General features: G+C 43.8%; 1 protein-coding gene across 12 annotated transcripts in view; it reads right to left on the bottom strand.

The window, feature by feature from the left end:
* The window catches only part of CDHR1 (cadherin related family member 1), an 83020-nt gene that overhangs the window by 35679 nt on the left and 24854 nt on the right, over nucleotides 1-22487 (bottom strand). For 7 of the 12 annotated variants that reach the window (XM_063338779.1, XM_063338781.1, XM_063338780.1 and 4 more), the window contains 6 exons: nucleotides 14294-14453; nucleotides 11758-11853; nucleotides 3174-3319; nucleotides 2275-2325; nucleotides 855-944; nucleotides 270-356 (listed from right to left, as the gene is read on the bottom strand). In XM_063338779.1, coding sequence (XP_063194849.1) covers nucleotides 270-356; nucleotides 855-944; nucleotides 2275-2325; nucleotides 3174-3319; nucleotides 11758-11794 — 411 coding nt within the window. In that variant the 5' untranslated portion in view covers nucleotides 11795-11853; nucleotides 14294-14453. Of the gene's footprint in view, nucleotides 1-269; nucleotides 357-854; nucleotides 945-2274; nucleotides 2326-3173; nucleotides 3320-11757; nucleotides 11854-12611; nucleotides 13137-14293; nucleotides 14454-14769; nucleotides 16511-22487 lie in introns of those variants that run through there. The other 5 variants (XM_063338774.1, XM_063338785.1, XM_063338786.1 and 2 more) reach the window with 4 other exon arrangements.

Here is a 22487-nt window from a genome sequence, read left to right as displayed (position 1 = left end):
GGCCAATAAGAGCCCTGCCGCGAGGAGTCCTGCTGGCAAGCTTAGGAGTGGCAGTGGCACCTCCAGCTCGTCCTTCTGCCTGCTGGGCTGCACTTGGCTGCTCGTACTCAGACAGTCTCCATTTTGTCAATGCTTGTTTTCTTGTGCACAGGACAAAATTGGTCCTACAGACACCAGTAGCAGGCTCAACCCTCAACATCTTTTGTAACCTGATTTCTGAGAACTCAGTAAATGAGAGATGATTTTTGAAGGTACAAGTAATACCTTACCTGCAAGAAATAGGTGATACTTCCTCCAGAACCTGTGTCTTTATCCACTGCCTCGATCTTAAAGATACTGCTGCCAGAGGGAGTGTTCTGTGACCAGAAAGAGTTACCAGAGTCACACAGAAGTGGAAAACCAGGTGAGTTAGAAGAAATGAAAAATGAGCGTGCTAGGAGGCAGCAAGAGAGTGATGGTAGAAAGAATATAAATGCAAACCAAAGGAAACCAAAGAACAGAAAGAAAAGAGGGAAGGGATTAAAAATGGAGGAAACTGGAGAAGAACAAGAAGGAAGAAAACCTTTTTGGAATAAAAATGACAGGAAATCTCAGCTAAGACAGAGCGCATCCTATTCCCACTGAAGTAAATTCTAAAAACTCCCAATGACTCACATCTCGAGCTTACCCACAAAACCAGCACACCTTAAGTACCTACAGACTTATTCCCTAAGTTTGCATAAATATCTACCCAACTGCCAAAACAAAAGAATGCAAGTTAGTCCTGCGCATCATCTTATTTTACTGAAAACATACTAGCTCCTTTTTACATCCTATTGAAATATACTTCCAGTATGCAAAGGATCTTCACCAACCTCTGGAACTTGGACTATGTAAGGTGTATTGATGAATTCCGGGCTCTCATCATTAGCATCCATTACAAGGATCCTGACTTTTTCAGAAACCTGGAGTAGAATATGAAGAACATATTATGACTCTAGCTGATTTTCAACATGTACCCGTTCATTTGCCTACTAAGGTGCAGTAAAAGGCAATGAGAAATTATGTTGTAATAGAATATCTTTGCACTACCAAAATTGAGCACATAAAAGAAAATACAGAAGAATCCCATAATCCAGAAGAATTTGCTTTGTGGAGAACACACAAATATCTCCAAACTAAATAAGGAGTCTCAGAGTACTTTATAAATTACAGATTGGGGATAATTTTCAAAAGTCTTCTTCGTTATGGCATTCAAGATACCATGATGGATTTTGTGAGAATACATAAAAGACTGTAAAAGTTGGTACCTGACAGCCAAGAGCATTCATTAATGCCTCATTTGATATCATGATCCTAAGTTAACAGCATGCATAATTTGGATGTGCAAATACATGCTACTAATATGTAACAATCCACCTTGAACAAAATATGTTTTCTATTTCTAAAAATACAGAAGCAAACATATTTGACCAACTAAACTTCCCAGTTGTTTGCAAGTGGACATGTGGATGTGATCCCATTATTTCCTATTTACAGGGGTTGCCAGAACAGTTGTGCCTATAGGATGCTGGCACCTCCCAAACACTTGTTGTGCTAATCTCAATTAATTTGTTTGAGATGAGGAAGAGCTCAAGAGTTATTCTGTCTTGTGGATTCTGTCTTGTAAGAGGGTCCCACTTTTGTGACCCTGGTCCTCTTATTGTCAGACTAATATCCTGGCTGTGACAGCATTCATCTGTAAAGCAAAATGCCACGGAAATTTGTAGAACTAGGATTGGATGCCTGTGCAATGCCTCAGATAAATCCTTAATGATTCCAGATGATCAAAGCTTTATTCGACAGAGACAAGAAAACGCCCATACCCTTAGTCTAAGGAAATCTTCTTAATGTCATGCTAGAGAAACACTGCAGGTGTGGAAGGACAGTCAGCTCTTGGGTATCCAACACTAGTTCCTATGAAGTCATGCATTTCTCCAAGAAGCCTCCAGTTCTTCCTTAGGTATGGGTCCTACTGAGCTGACAGTGAAGCTTCATAGGAAGCTGCTGTAATTCTGCAGGGCACTAAGTCAGACTTTCAGTTCACACGACATTGTAATTATCCTCAAATAGCTGAGCAAGGAGCTGGAGTGAGACCTGAGTTACTGGGAGTTCAGTGGCTCTCAAAACAGGAGGTAAGACTCTAATGAGATTATGTTTTCTGATAAAATGAGACAGTCCCTGTAAGGTAAATTAATAGGAGGATGTATGTGGGGACAGACAGTTTGACAAGCTACAGCATAATTAAATACTTACTGTACTCAGGCCATCTGAAATACTGACAATAACTTCAATTTCATCTTCCTTCTGTAAACCAAGAAAATGCTTTTGTTAGAGAGATGGTGTGTTTGCCCCGATTGGAGAAGGGACTGCAAGTTTAAATGTATCTCAGCAGATAGATGAAAGCAACAACTAATACCATGAAGCAATCACAGCAGAGGTTACAAAGACCCCCTCAGCTGCGGGGCTCCTCGGACTTTTCTGTGGCTACTGTCAAGAGACAGTTGGTCTGGGAATCCCTGTTGCCCTGTAAAGTGCTAGTGAAAATCAGTCAACTTTTTCAAGAAACGCTCTCTAAAAAGGCACGATTGGTTCAAAATTCTTCTGTCTCAGCACACAGCATTTTGAAGGGTTTACTAAGTACTGTGTGCCCTTCCCTGCAAAGGAGACATGAAGGGTTCAGTGCCTGTGTTCCCACAATAAGGCCATTTAGACCATTATTGCTGCGAACATCTTTAACCCAACAAGGTTACACGTGGGCTAAAGGGTTGTGATGCAACTAGAGAAGTGTCCTGGAACACTCTTACACAAATCTGTACTTCCTCCTAATGACAGCAGAGTCCCCTGTCTGAGGATCAGAGGACTGTAACTGCCCCTAAACTCTTGATGGGGTGCAGTTGGGGGAAGACAGGAACAAAGAGTAAACTTCTCTTTTGGCAAAAGCTGGACAGACAGCTGCTAAAAAAATGGATAGCAGTGTCAGTGGCACAAGTCAACTGGAAAACAACTTGATGGGTGAAGTATAATGTTTCAGAATTCCAAAGTATATTAGATGTTTCAGGGACAAATAAGTTGGCATTGTCCCTCAAAGCCACAGATCAAATTAAACTGAAGGAAATTCCACTAACACTCAGCATGGTGCCATTTCACTGTACCTCTCTATCAAGCTCCTCGATCAGTGTAACATTTCCAAGGTTTTTATCAACAGAAAAGTAGCGTCTTGATCCAGCTTCATAAGCCAGGCCATACGTCACAGGATCTCCTTCTGGATCAGTTCCATTCAGAGTGTACACATGGGTACCTGAAAAATTGGCATGCAACAGCATTTCCCTGTGGTTACTTCAATCAGTGAGTATTTCACTGGTCTGTTCCTTAGGAACTTATCTCCGCTGCATCTGGCAAAGCTTTTGTGAGTCAAACCCACTTACTAGGAAATAGGGATAAGTAGACAGCTCAATAGTCCTGACTGACACTTTTTAGTCTACTGGTTAAACCGAGTTTATCAGTGCTGGTTTCTCTCACTTCAGGCCCTTTCCTGTGGAACCGCACCTAGATCAATACTGTTCACATCATAGTGTTTACACAGATGACAAGCTCTTGACCAGCTCTCAGCCCAGGTGAGAAGTGATGCTGTTGTATGACCGTGTGACAATCTCAGAAGTACCAAAAGGTCCTCACACACCTCTGCTCTATGGGAACAACAGACTTGCAAACTAGGAGGCAGAGGATGTGTCAGCTGAAGGCAGTGCTCCCGCAAGACTGGACCCAGGCTCTGAAGCTCAGGAGATGCAAGGACATTTGCAGACTTTTCCACTTTCAGAACTAATAGATGCAAAAGTCTTCTTTCCTAATTCGCTCCCCCTCATTAGCTCCCGCTCATTAAATTCTCTACTTAACACACCCACTCATGCTCATACCAATGAATAAATTCTCTAAACTCATCAATGTATTTCTTTCACAAGCTGGGGAAAGAGAGATTGTTATTTCTATTTTTAAACATTTGAGAAATTGGTGCCAGTTTTTCCAGTAAACTGACTTTGTTTATCAGAAGTGATACTTCCTGGGGGAGTTATAACACCCACGTTTCCAAAACATGGTGAGGGTTTATTAGTATTATTTTTTTAAACTTACATATCTGTTATTCTACTGCGCATTAATATCTTCACCCAAATAACTTCAAGCACTTTAAAAATATCAGTTAACTGAGCCTGAAATATAAAACACTGTTGTTGTTTCCTTCCAATTCACTATGCCTTGGGTAAGTTACCTGAGATATCCAAGGTGCAAAGTTTCCAAACAGAAATTCTGCTTTACATCTAACAAAGTTCCCTGAATGGGAAATGGCGTAGCCAAGAGACTCACAGGTTAGTAGTGAGTTTTGCCTGTGCATGGGACACAAAGATATGATGGAAGGATTCCTGCTAAGAAAGTTAGCACAATGTTAAGGAAGAACGCTGTTAAAGGGAAACCAGACAACTCTAGTTTTAAATTACTCTGGCCCTGAGTTTCAGAGATTTTTAATTCTGTATTCAAAAGTTATAATCTTTTTCTCATATCCCCTCTGCAGTGATAGAGGAGTTTTTCACTGACCAGATCCATAAGCTTCTGTTTAACTCTAGGGCTTTGGTTGATGTCCTGCCCACAGCACTGACAGGTCAGCTTCTCAAATCTTTCCTCAGTTTGCAATGCAACCTTCTGCTCCTCATTTGCTTATTCCTTGGCATGCAAGATGTGAAGCAGACAGATCAGTGGGCTTAATGGACATGCAACCTCCAGGCATCAGCGGTGATACTTAAAAAATTGTCTTCTTGAAATGCCTGTCTTCTTTGGATAGCAAGAGATTATGCCAAGCCACATGGCATCTGTGTTCATGTATGAGTAAACTCTCTTATGATAATTACCAGGGCAAAATTTGGGCAACTTTGTACAGAAAAACGTTCACTCTGCAAAAACCAGTGGCCCCACAGGAGCACAAGCAACTGACCCTTTTACGAGCTGGCCCAGCCAGCCAATGAATAGTCAAGATTTGCAAAACAGGTTCACAAAACTACAAAACATGTTCCACATTTTTCTTGGACCTTTCCCACAAAACAGAGTAGAAAATAAAAACACATCTGTAACTGAGATCCCCCAAAATTATTAGGGAAAGACAATGAGTGGTGTGATGAGACACTTCTCTGATTGTAACAACTGAACACTGTAAGTACAAAGAAATGCAAGGACAGGAATAAACTGGAGTTGATATAAAACAGCATCCTGAAAGGACACCTGCCTCCTGATATAACTGTCTATATAAGAGACAGAAATTTCTAGACTGTTGAAGGTTCTGCAGCACCAGCAAAAGCTTTGTCTTAACATCACAACCAGGGCCAAATGGAGAATTCAGGTGTCAACTGCCAGCGCTTCACTGACATCATTATCAATACAGTGCTTTTCTTCAGCCTTTTTCAGTCATTAGAAGTTTTTACTTCTTAGTTGCATTTCTGCCCTTCTTCTTCACTTTTCCTGTTCCTTCCCCTTTATATACCGCTGGCTGTCCTGCCTGTTTCTAGCTTGTGCGGGTGTCTGCAGCAGCTGATGAGCAGTGCTGCCTGTGCAGTTGAGAATTGGGATGGACACCACAACCCATGTCTGGGGTCTCTTGGAAACTGTGGGTGACAGTCAGGCAGACGGTCCAGTGCTGTGACTGGGGCTACCCTGGACGACCAGCGCCGACAGTGCACAGACTGCAGACCACTCCTCAAGGATGGCAGGGCACATGCTAGAGAAGAACAGGCTGTGAAAGTTTAGGTGAATACATTTGAACCTGGTCTTGTTCTTCCAGTCTCACAATTTTCTCTCCTACATGTTCTAGGAATTTTCTTACAAGGAAAATAGGAACTTTCTTGCTGCTGAATGTGAGAAGGAAGATTGATAGTGGTACAGACTGAGATTATTGAGGTTTCCGAGCAGGTAATGCAGGACATCATTGATCGTTACACTGGACTGTTTGCTTCCTAGCTAAAGCTGGTACTTTTTCATTTTTCATAATACAGGACACTTGTCTGCCTTTTAAATTGGATTGTGGATCAAAATTTCTTTTCTGGCTCATTATAATTCCTAATTTTCTCTGAATTGTAATTTCACTGCACAATACTCTCCATATCATTAACAACCTGGGAACACTTCTCAGTGCAGTGTTAATGCCAATTAAAAATCTCCTCTCAGTGTGCTGCCTCCACTTGCTGAAAAGGAAATAAATGGAAAAAAACCCAGCTAAAATCTTATTTGTGAGTAGCAAATAAACAGCCTCTCCCTGTCAGAAAGATATGGGAATAGAAGAGGTTTTACCCAGGGATATAGGAAATGCCATGTAAGGGCCCTGGCTGCAGTAGCTGGATGCTCCGAGTACCATGGGGATGGCACAGCAGGCTGGGATGGGGAAGTCCCAGGGAGTTACACGCTGCTCCCTGCTACGGCTGCTTCCCAGGACCCACGCCAGGCTTTCACTCCGTTTTCCTATTCCATAGCAAAAGCTCTTTGCTCCTGCCACTCAGGCTGAACGGCTGTCCCATGATGCCATTGCTTCATTTTACTTAATTTCTGACTTCAATTTATTCATAGCCAGCCTCTCTCCATGTGCTTCGGGGCTGGTTTTGCTCTCTCACCAAAGACACGCTCTCCCTGTCTGCTGTGCGACACTCGACAATCAAATCCCCTCCCTGCCAAGTTAAACAAGCCAAACACATTTTGGACTCATGCTCAGTCCCCATGTCGTCCTTTGCCACCATAGCTGACATCTGTTAACAAGATGCAGAGAGGGACATCCATGGCCATGCTCCCAGGACAGGACACCTCTGTTCCCAGTGTCACAGCAAACACCATCTCACCCAGGGTTAGGCCGCCTGCTCTCCACCTGTCCCAGCCAACGGCCTATTTTCCCACCAGGAAAGGTGATGGACAATTAATGCACAGCCCACAGAGGGCTGTTCTATGCTGCAATCACAGGGGAACTCAGGCTCCTGGAAGACATGGACCATACAGCAAGACTACCGTAAAAAGAGCTCCTTTCCCACTCACTACCAGCTAGCCTGGGCAGCTCCTGCTCCCTTCCTGCACCCTGGCACACTGCGCTGGCTGGCAAAGCAGAGACACTGCCAGGACAGACAGCCCAAATGCCATGGCTGCTACAGCTGCAGCCAAAACTGGCCCCACAGCTGCAAGCCCCTGCAGCAAGGAGAGGGGGGTTCCTCAGCAAGCGCTCGTCGTGGGACTCGAAACACCACCCCATGGACACCAGCAACGCGGCCCCAGGGCACCCACAGCCACCAACCCCATGGAGAAGCCGCCTCAGGGCAATTTTCTGTGTCTGCAGTTTCTGTTAGAAGCATAAAACCAAAAGCGGAGGCTGTAACACCTGCGCGCCCCCACTGCATCTCTGGGCAGTGCTCTGCTTGGCGGGGGCTCCCTGCTGTGCAGCGCCAGCTCTGCTGCAGCGATGCAGAAGGCAGCCTCCGTTTAACAGCTTTGTTCCGGCATCTCCTGCCTTTCCTAGGGGAGGGATTTTAGTTTCTGTAAAAAGTTGAATATTTTTGCACCTTCAAAAAATTTAGCCTTTCTGGAGTCATATGAATGTCTTGGTGGGTCTCTAGACTTCAAGACACAATTTGGGCTAAATTGTCCATGTCTGTGTCATTTCTAGTCAAAAAGGAATAATAATTTTAAAAAGCAGCATGTTAATTCTTTCACTCTGATATTTTTTGTGACCGGGAGGGCTGGAAATAAATTGTGGTAAGAAAAAATTCCTTGTGGGTTCAGCTACTATGCCTGTGACAGATGAAATCCAGAAACAGATACAGAAAGGTGACAGAGCACCAGGGTGCAATCACTGAGCGCTGAAGGAAGGACCAGGAAACACAGTAGCAGGGACTCTCACCAGTTTGGGGGTCATCAGTTGGATCAGGGTGATAGAAACAGGGAAGGAACGATGGGTACCAGAGGGCAGAAGAGGGCTCTCCACAGCCAGCTGTGAATGACGGGAAGAAAGGAGACCAGCAGCATGTAGGAACAACGGGGGAAGCGTGAAGGATGGAGGGGCATGATGTGGTCGGTCAGACAGTGGTAGGTAGCTGGCAGCTGTAACTGCCGCTGCAAACTGGCTTTTAATGGGGCATAGGGCATACCTGGGGACATGGGGAAAAACAGAAAGGAAAAACACAAGGATGAGAGGCATGCAAAGATCTCCAGAGCACCGATGATGCCTGGCTTTGGGAGAGTAATGAACTTAGGCCTTCTGAGTATGCTTCAATCCCTTGCTTTGCAGCTGTTCCCAGCCCCACTCTGTCCCCGCTATGAGGGCTTACAGGGATTAATGAGGTAAGATGAAACAACCTGAAATAGCATCCCACACATGCCTTAAGACCTTGATTAGGAGCACACGTACATTTTGTATGTACACAGGCAACTCCTTGCAAAGAGCTAATCACCCATCTGCCCTGCCAAACAGCCACACAAGCTGCAACTGGATTTTAGTTCATAACTTTTCCCATTCTTCTAAAATCTGGCACCGTGAGGGGACGCTGTTCTGGCCCTTCTTACCTCGATGGGTCTCATGCTCTGCAGCAATAAATGGGATCTGGGAATCTGTGGATACTTTCAAGCTTTCACACAGAAATAGTATTTGCTGCTTTTATGACTACTTATGCCAAAATGTATGTAACTTGGTATATCACAACTATCTGTAAGTAAGCACAATTGCACAAGGGAAAAGAAGGTCAAGTTAAGGATGATATAAGCATGATAATGTGATTTTCTTGACTTTGATGCGTTCATGCAGCTGCAGCACTGCGATTTCTCTTTCTAGGGTTACATAGAGAATCCATTGTCTCCTTTTGGTGCTCCAAAACGTTGCATGTCCCTAGCCTACAGATGCCTGGGAACATAACTAACATACACCACCTTGCCAACTGTTTGTAATCTCGGTGGGGACACAGACTGTAAAATTGCTGAAGGTTTATTAAAGCTGCTGTTCATGGCATTGCTCAGATCAGACACAGGCTACTGCCAAGAAAAGCATCCTGCCTATGACTCCAAACTTTATGTAAGCATAGGGAAGACCTAATGGCAACCTGCCCATTTTTGCAGCACCTAAGCCTGAGTGAAGCCATCCAGAATCCAACATACAGAAGTGTTAATTCCCCTGTTTTGTCACCGATCATCCTGTTCAAACTGAAAGACGACTGCTGGTGCCATTTGTACCCTCTGGGAGCCTCCGTGCCAAAGCATCCCCGAGGGGCAGCTGTGCTGACACGGGCAGTGGTAGCAGCAGCAATTTGCACTGAGCAAACCCCAAGCAGCCACCTCCTAAGGGAACTTCCCAAAGTGCTTTCAGAAGAGAGGACCCTGCACTACTTACAGTTTTTAGTCAAGGTGTTCTGGGAATTAGCCCAAAGAAGCACTGGCAGCTGCATGGCAAATCTACCACATTTGGACTTCTCAAAAGTAAGCTCTTACCTCCTTTTCCCAAGGGTTTCTCTAGGCCCTTTGCAAAAGCCTAAACTCGACGCCTCCTAATCTTTCACCTCAGAAACTGCTTCTCTCTTGTCTTTTAAAGCACATTTATGCGGCAAATTCAAAGTACAAGCCAGCCAATGTAAATACATGTAAACACATTGTGGATGAAGCCAGCAGGCATGAGGCACTGAAGCTTGCGCTTTATCACTGCTGCAACCAAAGCATAAACTCCCCAGGGACCTCTACGTACCTAGTCTGGTTGCTAATGTTACAAAAGCACATGCAAAAGCCCATCACGTATTCGTCCCTATTCTTACTCAGGCTAGTTACAAAAGTGCTAATGCAGGCTTTGATCCCTCACACTGTTGTTTCGCTGGCGTGGCATGCATACTCTCCTCTTCCTCTGCCTGCAGCCCCAGATCAGATGCACTGGGTCTCAGCGCTGGAAAATTACTGCTGTGCTTTGCTGCTGCAGGGAGTGCTGTCATCTGAGGGACCGTCTGGTGCAGCAGTCCTGATAGGAAGAACATTTTTGACTGTGTCGCGGCCCTGTGCCATCTTTAGGTCCCCGTCCCCACGCAGGTGGCTGGAGGTTGCCAGCGGTGGCAGGGAGAGGCCGATGCTCTGTAAATGCCTGCGAGCTGGCACCACACCAGGGGACGGGAGACTGATGGCAAGCGAATTGTGCTGCCTGCAGTTCAAGTGGCGGAGTTGGCAAACACCACCCCAAACAAACAGAGTCGGGGTCCCATTTTGTGGCTAGCCGGCATTAGGAGACTTATCTACACTATTAGACAAGTGGTTCCACTGGCTAACCTTACTCCTGCAATCAGCAGAGCTGCATGGATTGCCCAGGCTGAGCAAGTGTGGATTCCTTGTGAATCTGGGCAGAAGTACAACAAAAATCACAGCTTCTTGGTCTGCCTCTGGATTTTGCAAGTGCCACTACATTACTGTTGGCCTTCAGCTTAAGTTTCCACTTAAGCTTGACCGAGTTTATAGCAAATCCCTGCTGCATCATAAGCAAGCTCTTTTTAAGTTCATCACCTAGATGCGTCACTTCTACGCTGTGTGCCATCTTCGTCCCCTCCTCTTCTGTGGTTGAGCAGGCAAAAAAATCACTGCTTCCCAACCACCCTCTCCCCACCCCCTAACATGCCCGGTGTGGATCTGGGCTGGCATTAACACCACTGGGCCAGAAATGGAGACTTTGGGCAAACCCCAGGCAGCTGCTTCCCAAAGCAGTGAGTGACCCTGGTCATGTTTAGGAAGGCAATGGACTTCCCGAGGAGGCTGTGCCCTCTGGATCCTTCCCTCACCCTTGCCTCCCACAGCTGCCTAAGCCCTGGGAGGGGAGGGTTTTGGGTTCACCCCTCCACGCAGCCATCTCTCTCCTCTGTGCAGGAGGCAGCTAATAAATGGGTGCTCTGGTACTCAATTTGCAATAGTTAAACACTTTTCTGATTTAGCCTATAAAAGCTACAAACAAACAGGAGCAAATGTTAAACAAAACCTCAGTGCGATGTTTGAAGAAAAGGTGGTGTTCATCACTCTAATATATTTTACATAAAATTTTTTAAATGTTAGGAAATTATTTTTCCCCCATGGAAAAGATTGATTATAAATCACCTTTTTGTTCTTATTTAATTTTTCTTAATGCAACTACAGTTATAAGAAGCATAAACAGACCTTCCTCAAAATGCTGAAAGCTAAAAAATGTATCAGTTTTTGAATTTTCAATAAACCAAAGCTAAACCTTTTTAAAAACCATCAGTTATTTAGACAAAGCAATTTTCACTCCAAGTAGAAACATTTTCTACCATTTGTACCATAAACATGAAAAATGTGATAACTGTTTAAAGAAAATCATGCCTCTGTTACTTTTCAACGTACAGCTCGTTTTTACGAAGGCTAACAACATTACTAGCAATTAGGCTTTCTTCTCATTAGCATTTACAGAATTGGTAAGAAGTCCCTCACCACCATAAATTTATTTCTGACCCCAGAGGTCTGTGCTCTGATGCTGTGAATAGGTTGGTGGACCAAGAAAAGGGGAGCTAAAATTCATGTCTTAAATTCCATCTACAATTCAGATATGTAATTTTAAATCGAGGCCAATTAAAAGCTTGCAAGAAAAACAGTAAGACCACAGTATATAACAACAACCTACAAAAGAATATACATTGCTAATCTAAAGACCAAACAGCTTTAGCTTCACAATTTAAACATAGCCATTTTAATACTGACCCACAGGTGTGTCCTCCGAAAGGCTGAAAAGTGCCATGTTCCCATTTGTGCTTCTGGCTCCATTATCAAAGAAATAGGGGGCATAATTTGCCTGAACTGCAATTAAAACAAAACAGAAGCCAAAGAAAAGCATTTTGTAGGTGGCAGTTATTTGGTTTTGTTACCTGATACTCAGTAAACATGAGCTGTTTTGGGAATACTAACAGCGCATAACATACTCAGTTGCTGCAATGAACTTTCAGAACTATATCTGTACAGATATTTTTAATAAAATTACTTCTACATGCCACTCCGTCAGTATTCACACAGCAGCAAATAGAGAGAGTATATGGGGAAAAAACCCAACCAACGGAAACAAATCAAGTAACAGGATCTCTCTAAAATATCTCAAACAGTTACAGACAGCTTCACTGCAAAATTAACCTTTTCAGCTTGCAATGACTTTACACCTCTCCCCTACTCTGCACATGCAAGTCTGAAACTTTCCCAGTGCCTCGGTACCTTACCCAGTATTCTAAGCACATTCTGTCTTAAAATTATGCCTACTGCATGAGCAATTAGCCATAATTAAATAGTTACTTACTTGCTGCCAGACAACAGCAAACAAAGTTAAAAAAAAACAAGAAACAACAAATTAGTTGTCATTCTACTGACTGACTGTTAGAGATTCAAAATAGCCCATTTGAAACAAAACTCCAAACGTATAAACAGAAGGGTAACATTTGCACAGGGATCAGTTGCCACGACAAATATTTCAGGACAACATTACCACATCAGTAAGGAATACTACAGGATTTAAATTTATGCTTGTACCCTCCTATATTTTTACTTAACAAAGTGATTATTGTACTCACCCAGGCAAATGTGCACCAAACTGAGAAATAAGGAGGGAGTGAAACGCCTTACATGCTTCATCCCCCTGAAGAAAGGGCCAATTTCTTCTCTGTTTCAAGGGCTTGGGGTTTGGTGTTTTGTTTTTTTTTTTTTTCCTCTCTGAAAGGTCCAGGAAAGTGTCCTTCAGACCGAAGTGCAGGAGAAATGTGCAAGAGGCAGTAACAGATGCTAAGATGTTAAGCGGATGACACGTCTTAATTTCTGAGGAATTTAAAGAAGCTCCTTCCTACCACCTAATTAGACCAATTACTTTGCAGGGAGCTGTGGGACTCATTTCCGAGACAAGATTTGGAGGAATCAGTGTAACTCTCATAGGTTCTGCTGTTAGTACTGTATTTGTGCTGCTCAAACACACGAGTCAGAGACAAGCGAAAGTAGAAAGTTGTTTTCTTTCTGAACTCTGTCTTTAATTCTACAAGACAGTCCTCTATTTTTGAGAGCTAAAAGAGGTTTCTCTTTATTTTAGCTTTGGTAGTCTTGGGAAACTACAAAGGAAGAAAATCTAATGTTAGTAACAAACAGTAAACATGACTGTTGCTGTTTTAAAGGAAACAATCACATTTATGACAGTAAAAAAATACACAAAATTGCATACTAAAAATGCAGAAGTCAAAACTTTCTTTTCATGAGCTGGCCTGATCATTTAACTCTTAAACTGCATGAATTTCTGAAAGCATCTTTAACGTTCAGCAGGTAATTTTTAAACAACACACTAAAAAGCGTGTTTAACCACCAACACATGGTAACAAAGGTAACAAAAGGTAACAAAGTAGCTTTTTTCCATTGATCATTTTGGTTTTCTGCATATAAAAGGTGCTTGCACTAATTTAAAACATATTTCATCCGATAAATTATAGGGTTAAAAAAACAGCCACTGTGGGAAGTTGTTCACAGACAAAGGTTTTGGCTGCTTAAAAGGACTTCATCAGTAATAATAGGTAGCCTCCAATCAAGAAGATGTTTACATAGTGGCTTAGCTGTTTAAACTTGACCTGAGGCAAAGCCCTTGCCCTTTAAGGACGTGTTAATGCAGTTTTCTGTTTTTTAATTAGCAGCCTGCCTGAAAGAAACGTCTAAGAAATTAACCAGTCTTAGAGTTCTCCATTGCAATGCATTGAAGTGTGACAGGAGCTACGCCTCCTCCCAGGGGCAGAGCCCCTTGACGCTGGCGCTGACTGCATGCAGAAGGCTGCTGGTGGCATGGGTGCCTCCGCCCTGCTAGCCCGTCCCTTGAACGTGCTAGCCCATCCCTTGGCCATGCCGAGTGCATGCTCCGTGCGATGCTACAGGTAGGTGACCACCCCTCCCTTAAGGACAGGCCTGGGACAGAGAAAGGAACTGCAGAGCCAGGAAGCAGCGTTAGGTTGGGCAACGGTGGGGATTTTTTGGCTCCCTAATTCATCCATGTGTTTTATTGTTATTTGCTAAGGTTTTGGAAGAGAGGAGACGAGTGTTCCCAGACATGACCTTATAGGCAGAGGCTCTCTTCCCAGCACCTCCTTGCAGGGTGCAGAGCTAAAGGTGGGCAGCGCTCCCAGGCCAGCTTTCATCACACACATAGGGGAGGGACGTGACGGGCAGGTTCTGCATATTTTTCCTGCAGAGGCAACTGGCAGTTAGATCCTGCTGCGTATTTACCCACCAGCTGGTGAAACTGCAGGGTGAACGAATGATGGAGGACGCCATGGGAGAGAAGTCTTTGCTGCCAATGCAGTGCTGTCATGCTCCCGCGCTGCAGACAGGGTGTTTCTGCACCTCTGGATTCCCCTGGACCTACGGTGCTGCTGGGAGGACACCTCTGCCTGCAGAATAAACCAACTGTAAGGCTCCCAGAAGGGTAGAAGTAAACGCTTGTGCACAATATCAACAAAACTCACCAGCCATAGTGGAACTTGCCAGAGAAAAGTACAGAGAGCAAAAGCCTAAAAAGGCTCCAAAAGGGATTAGACAAACTAATGAAGATTAGGTTCACCGGTGTCTCAAAAATGTGACAATACAGACACAAACCCTGGCTCAGTAAGGCACTAAATTACCACCTGCCAGAAGCTCGAAAGTCAAACCAGGGGAAGGCTCTTTGTCATTTTGATCTTTTTGTAACCACCTCCCACAAGATCAGACCTTTGGTGTGACTCCGTATGACTGTTCTTGTAGAGCAGTGTTTGCAAAGGCTCCATGTGGAACCAACATGTGACTCCAGCGGTGGCCTGTAAAGCTCAGGGGAACCTGCATCAGGCAACTAAGAAAAACAAATGTATTTTTAGTGCGTTTAAATTCACAATATGAGGATCCAAAGCTGAAAATTATGTGGGAGGGGATACACATAGAGAAGACAGATAAAAACATAATCCCTGTTACAGATTTAACCATGCCACCACTGTCAAAAGTAATATTAAACCACTGATAAAAATCACAGAAATGCACCTGCATGGTGCCCAAAAGGAGACATAAATAGCACGTAAATGTCCTCTCGCCTGCCTCCTCAATCTGTAACTAACAACACTTTTTTCTGCAGAGTATTTTCCTAGAAAAAGTGATGGAGAGCTCTTGTCAAAGTTAATAGCTGTCTGTTCCCCTGGTTGCATCCCCTGGGGATCTAAATCTCTAGGGCCTGTAGCTCCAAGGAAGCAAAATGTCTTGCTCCTCCTGAATTTCAATGAGTTTGAGCTCTTAATCCCCTTAGAGTTTGAAAACCTAGCTAATATGCGTCTATGCACACTCAGATACATACCTAACACAGCAACACTCTGACAGAGTATTTTTTTCTGTCAGAAAATATTCTTTGATCAAAGCTAATACAGCTCATGGAGACAAGCTGAGTTTGACGAATTTTCTCCTTGGGAAGAAAAGGGGCCAGAGGAGGTTTCAGGAGGGCAATATATTCTGTCCCAACAGTTTTAGGAATGGAAGAATCCCTCTTCTCCATGTAGAAGAAACTTTCTATTTCATATGTTTTTAGCATATCAAGTAGCAAGAAACATAAAAGAAGAATGAAATATACCCGTCTGATCTGAACCAATTCGCTTCCCAGGATATTCTGTTTGTTTACTATTCAGTATGAAAACAAATCTAAGAAGGATCCAATATTTTCATAACAAAAATTCTGGGTTTAGGTCACTGATTAGCAATATCTATGAGAGTTTGTTAGACAAACCAGATTTTTAGTAAAATAAAAGTTTAACTGTTGAAGGATGGTACCATAATACAATGAATATTTTTGCAGACTTCACCCCTTCAGACCTCAGCCTGGGTGTACCAGTGCAGCATGGCTGCAACTGCTGGTTTGCGCACTGTGAAGCCCCCTGGGATGCCCCCAGGTTTTTCTTTCCCCAGCACAAACCCATACCCCAACCTGAAACCAGAACCTTCCAGGGCACAGGGGCCAGACACAAAACTAACCACACACAAGCCCCTGCCATTGCCTGCTCCCTTATCTCTCTGAGCCTTTGAGAATCTTGGAAAAACCTGGCCCCCAACAGGTTTACTTTTCTTAGCTCTAAAGCCCAATGGAAGCCTAAAACTAATAGACGTCCGTAACTTAGTATGGCTGACAAGAAATAGGCTTCCACTAGTACTGAGAGCTGCCCTTTTTCTGTTTCCACATCCCTGAATATGCAAGTCGCAGGCTGTGGTGGGTAGACCCTAGCTGGACGCCACGTGCCCACCAAAGCTGCTCTGTCACTGCCCTCCTCAGCTGGACAGGGGAGAGAAAATACAACGAATGGCTCGTGGGTCAAGGTAAGGACAGGGAGATCACTCAGCAATTACTGTTACAGGCAAAATAGGCTTGACATGGGGAAAATTAATTTAATTTATTACCAATCAAATCAGAGGAGGATAATGAGAAATAAAAACTAAACCTTAAAACACCTTCCCCCCACCCCTCCCTTCCTCCCGGGCTCAACTTCGCTACCCATTTCTTTACTTCCTACCACAGGGGGACAGGGAATGGGGGTTGTGGTCAGTTCATCACACCTTGTCTCTGCCACTCCTTCCTCCTCAGGGGAAGACTCCTCACACTCTTCCCCTGCTCCAGTGTGGGCTCCTCTCTCTATGGCGCCATAGGTCCTACCAGGAGCCTGCTCCAGCATGAGCTTCCCATGGTGTCACAGCCTCCTTGGGACATCCACCTGCTCTGGCATGGGGTCCTCCATGGGCTGCAGGTGGATAACTGCTCCACCGTCAACCGTCATGGGCTGCAGAGGGACAGCCTGCCTCACCGTGGTCTTCACCACGGGCTGCAGGGAAATCTCTGCTCCATTGCTTGGAGCACCTCCTCCCCTCCCTCTTCACTGGCCTTGGTGTCTGTAGGGTTGTCTCTCTCAAATATTCTCACTCCTCTCTCCCACTGCAGTTGCTGTTGCACATCTTAAAATATGTTATCCCAGAGGCGCTACCACTGTTGCTGATGGGCTCATCCTTGGCCAGCGGTGGGTCTGTCTTAGAGCTGGCTGGCATTGGCTCTATTGGATGCTGAGAAAGCTTCTAGCACCTTCTCGCAGAAGCCGCCCCTGTATCCCTCCTGCTACCAAAACCTTGCCACGCAAACCCATTACATGGGCCCTACCAAGACAGTTGTCCTTGAGCCCAGTCACAAAGCCCAACCTAAAATGTAGGCCTGACTAGAACTGTGAAGAGAAGCCAACACTAAAATGGCATCTGAGATGCCACAAGAAGATGCCAAAACAAAAACCGCACCTAAGATACCACAGGACCACAGCCCCACACACTACGCAGCAAGACCAATACGAGCTCAGGATTTCCCCTATTGGGGGGGTGGGAGGAGGGCTGCTGACAGCCGGCAACGAGCAAGTGCCCCTGTTCTGTCCCTGGCATCCCAGCTGGCACTCACTGTCACCCGTGCCGGCAGACTGAGCAGAGAGGGCAAAGACTGAGCTGGTACAGAGATAAATTACTCTTTCCACATTGTGGGTGGCCCTTCCACCTCAGGGCAATCACATTAGAGCTGCCTACCTGGGGAATGCCTGCCTGGCATATAAATGTGAGGTTTTCATGAGTTGCATTTCAATCAGTTTTCGGATGCTTACATGCATCCGCAATTTAAAAATGGAGAGAAAAATAAAATTAAAGAAATAAAAGAGATTAAATTATCTTCCACTGCCCTGTTTTGATTTATGTTAACTATGTACAGTCTTCAGATTTTATGGCTGCTTCCGTCTGAGTTAAAAACCCCTCTATTCTTGATTCTGGACAGTATTAAATAAGGAAGTTCACATTCATGTAATAACAGCTCAAGCTACCTTTTTTTCCTATGCTCATCCTCCAATTCTGGGTGCATCTGACATTAAGCATTACTTTGGAGAGGAATATTCAGCATTTTTTGTGTGTGCATTTGTGTGTGTAAATAAATTCAACATAAAAAGTGCTGCAAACTTTATATAAACCTCAGCATGTGCAGAAAAAGTCCGAATTGCACTCTGGCCTTCCCTCCCTAAATCACATGCTAAGAGGAGCTGTGGGAGTTACCACCGATGCCTGGAGTCATTCTGCACAGAGCGATTCACTCAGAATTGCTTGATGCAATAGCCACGAAGGAGAGAAGCGAAGCCTCAGCCATTTTCAAGACTCTTCTCAAAACTCTCCCTATTCTCACATCTTTGAATATGATAGGAAAGTTCCTATTTAGCTTTGAAAGCAAAGCAAGGGGAGCAAGGGGTTGGCCTGCGACATACACCACAGGTAAGACAGACACCCTAACAACCCTGAGTTTGACACAGCTGTACCCACAGCTGGGCTGTTCCTTATACACCGAAGGGTCAGTTCACTAGCAAGTCCCACAGCATGGCGTGAGCAAGAATTGTCCAAGCTGTTCTCCAAACGTCTTAACAGCAGCAGGACGTGCTAATGTAAACACAACAAACGCACTAGTTGCTTAGATGTTTGCTCTCTGGCTGGAGCCTGGGGGGGAGTCATAGTGCTCTTTGTTTCAGCAGAGCTGAGCCAGTATAAGCAGAGAGTTGAGACAAGGTTAAATGCACAGTTCTCACCGTAAACAAAAGAAACACAAAGCTCTCACCTCTCCAAACCACATAACTCCTCCCCCTCAGAATCTCCCCCCAAAGCACTGAGAGATTATCTATACTGAGGCACATCACCACTCTCCACCAACTTCCATTACTACAGAGTACAAATGGTGGTGAAAATTCCGGAACAACTGCTGATGTCCATTTCAGGTGACTGTTTTTGGTGGTGAAGAATTTTACACAAGCTATGCTTTGCATTTTCCTAGCACAGCACCATAGCTTCTCTCTGGCTGCTGAGAGAAACCATGGGCAGCGCTGGGGATCCGCAAGAACCTGAGCGAGTCTGATGGCAGGAGCGAAGAGCCTAAAATCCCTCAGATGTCTTCATGGTCCATCACTATACGTTTTGAATTACCAGCTATAAGAGGGAAGTAGATTCACAATACAGTAGGAGGAGCAAAAGAGAAACAGTCCCATGTTTTTGGTGGTTAAATCTAATCAGAGACAGCATGCTTGAGCCCTTGGCCATGATCACCAAATTCTGATCCTCCCTGTTGCCAGAACAAATATGCCACCTCCTAAATAAGAGTTTATGCATCTCTCCACAGCCCACTCCCATCATTTGGGATATGCAAATGTGTTAAAATGACTTTGATTTTTTTACAGTCCTGCAAGATTCAAATACATGCCAATAAACACCTCTTTCTCCCTCTCACTGTGTTATTCTCTTGTTACTAACTGAATTAACACCTTCACATCTAAAAGGAAAATGATCTCATTGTTACAGTTCTGACTCACAGGGGTCTAAGTTCAGTTTTCATCTCTACCGCAGACAGTCTATAAATAATAAACCGAAGATCATTAAATTCACATTAAAGTCATCAAAAGATAGTGATGTGATCATTAATGATCTTGGTCAAATTTATAAACCTCTCTCAGCTCAGTAATAGAAAGCTGAAAGCAATACTGTACTGCTTGGTTTGAGGAGTTTAAAGAACATGAGTTATAACTCAGCTGTCCACACACCCATTTTTACACTGCAGCTCCTCTGAGCAGCTACACTAAATCTCAGCAGTGTACAGGAGAATGGTAAAACCCTGGATAGAATCATAAAATGGTTTGGCTTGGAAGGGACCTTTAAAGGTCATCCAGGCCAACCCCCCTGCAATGGGCAGGGACATCTTCGACCAAGCATGTTGCTCAGAGCCCCGTCCAACCTGACCTGGAATGTTTACAGGGATGGGGCATCTACGACCCCACTGGACAACCCATTCCTGTGTTTCACCACCCTCATTGTAAAAGATTTCTTCCTTGTATCTACTCTGATAAAACACATACCATGAATAAAACTGGTAACTCAACTGATTAAGGAAGATACTCCCCACAAAAAAGGAGAAGAAAAATATTCCTCATTCATGGAAAGGAAAACCAAGATTCAAAGGGGTGACTACAAGCATCTGACCACAAGCATTATGTCAACTTGAAACTCCTTAGAGCATCCTATATTGGATAACAAGAACAGAAGCACCCAAAATGGCTGGATGCTTTTGAAATTCTGTGACAAAGTTTGGGTAAACAAATAATTAAAGCTTGCCCACAAACTGCAGTTTCTTCAGGCAAGATATAGCACATTATCTTCTTCCTCGACACAGAAAATCTTGGCAAAAGCCATGTAACCAGAAAGCTTAATTTCCTTTCAAGAGCTAGGTTTTCTGGTACTTGGTTACTTCTCAGTGTCAGAAAGCAATTTCTTTGGTTTGGCTTATTTGTCATTTTTAATAATTGGATACACTTTTAGATTGTACGTGATCTACTTTTGCTCCCTTGTGTTTATAAATAAATTGGAGAGCTTATAAATTAAGACTCACATGTTAAAATTAGCAACTTTTGTCTTGGCCTTTGACAAAGTATCTGAATTATAAGGATCAGTAAAAAAATTCCACTCATCATCACTTTTTCTAATATAGAAAACAATTTTTGACCTCAAACATTTTCATCTTATTTCTTTGGAAAATGTTCATATTGCAGTAAAACCATATTCAGATTTGAAATATTTTAGTTTTTTATGTAAAAATTGTGCTTAATATTATTCCACAGAGAAACTGAAAATTTCAGGGGGAACAAAAACATGGATTCTGTCAAGACTTTCCCAGAGAGAAAAGCTCTGTTTTCCATCCTGCTGTACAGACTCTTACTGGCAGAACCCCCCGCTCCAGCCATTTGTGAGGAGTGGATATGCTTTTTGTTGCAATGGAAGCAGAGGAGGAAAGAGGGATGGGGGTAACTTTGTTGGGAACAGGCCAGAAAGCCAGAGAAATCAAGATCACAAACCTTCTCCCAGCTATGCAGTCTCCTGTTTGCATTGCACCTTTCACTCTGCGCATACCCTCACACCTCACAGCCTGATTTCATATTTGATCCAGAGCAAAGCTCGTCTCCATCATCCTTTGGGATGCACCTTTTTCTTTTGGTAAGCACCTCCCCCATTGCCCCGCTGAGGAAGTACTGTCACAGCCTGGACACACCTGGTCAAGCACAATTATGCAGAAACCTCTGTCAGCGAGGGCAGCGGCACATGAGGAGCTGCAGGGGTGTCACACCAGCTTCCCTTCCACAGGCACACCGTCCCCAGCCCAGGCACCCATGGCTCTCTTATCAGCACCGTACACAGCTCTCCATAAGCCAAGAAAACTTCATACTGTCAGACGCTGATGAAGGATTATTGAATAAATTAACAGAAAGAAAATACATTCCTGAATAATCATAATTCTTCTGCCTTCAACTGTTTTGGAGTAGTCCCATTGCTGAACACGGGATGTGTACTCACATGTACACATATATAACATCCTCATGTTAAATTTCTTTCATACGTACTTACATACAAAGCACTAAATAGAGCAAGAAACTTCTCATATTCTATCTAAGGCTTTCTAAGAGAGCAGGTACACAATCATATCCATACACAATCTCATACCTGTGAAAATGCACTTTATAATCATGACAAAATCTGAGAATGAGGCTTTCTAAAAAAAAAAAAAGAAGCAAAACTGGAAGCCTACCAGCAGTAAAAATATTTACCTGTGTTCACTCCCACTGCTATGAAAAGCTAGAAGGAAGTCAGATTCTTGTTCCAGTAACTGCTAGTGAAGTGTTGTTGTGAGGTTACAAGACAGACCTTGAACGAGGAAATACTCACTTTATCGTTTAAGCATGTAAAGACCGAGACCAAATTATGGAGGTGTATCTGGTCAGTATCTTATAAGGCATAAAACAATGTCAGATTTTCCTGTCCCTAACTCCTTAAATGGCCTGGTACAACTGAATCAGACCCAAATCTTCTCTTGCTGGGGAAGTGTCTTAAATGCCAAACTCCACACGTATATCTAAATAAAACCAATATTCATTCTCTGTGGGCCCCAGTTTACTGGACTTCTGATAGCATCTCTGCTAGGCACAAACTGAGAAATGACTCGCCGTACTGCATCAGGAACCAAGACAAGTTACCCGGGTAGCAGAAAAAACACGACAAGGTAATGGTTTAGGAACAGGAAGAACCAAGGGCTCCTTAGGACAAAGTGGTCTTAAAACCTGAATAACACCATTCTGTGTGGGCAGACAGCCCTGTTATTTCACATACCACAATATATTTAAGCCATGCTACAGCTTTACAGAACACTGTCATGAGGGAACCACAGCCGTGACGTTCTTGTCTCCAAAGGAATTAAGAAATGACAATGGGAAGAAAACAGAGGGAAAGCAGACACCAAACACCTAGCAATTTTAGTATTTCCACAGTGACTTTCAAACAAATGTCAAAGTGCTTCCCAACAAACTGTGGTGGGTTTTTTCCAGATA

Source organism: Chroicocephalus ridibundus, chromosome 6 (genome assembly GCF_963924245.1).
Source record: "Chroicocephalus ridibundus chromosome 6, bChrRid1.1, whole genome shotgun sequence".
Lineage (NCBI taxonomy): Eukaryota > Metazoa > Chordata > Aves > Charadriiformes > Laridae > Chroicocephalus > Chroicocephalus ridibundus.
Note: the sequence above shows the minus strand (reverse complement) of the source record. Positions and strands in the feature narration are given on the sequence as shown.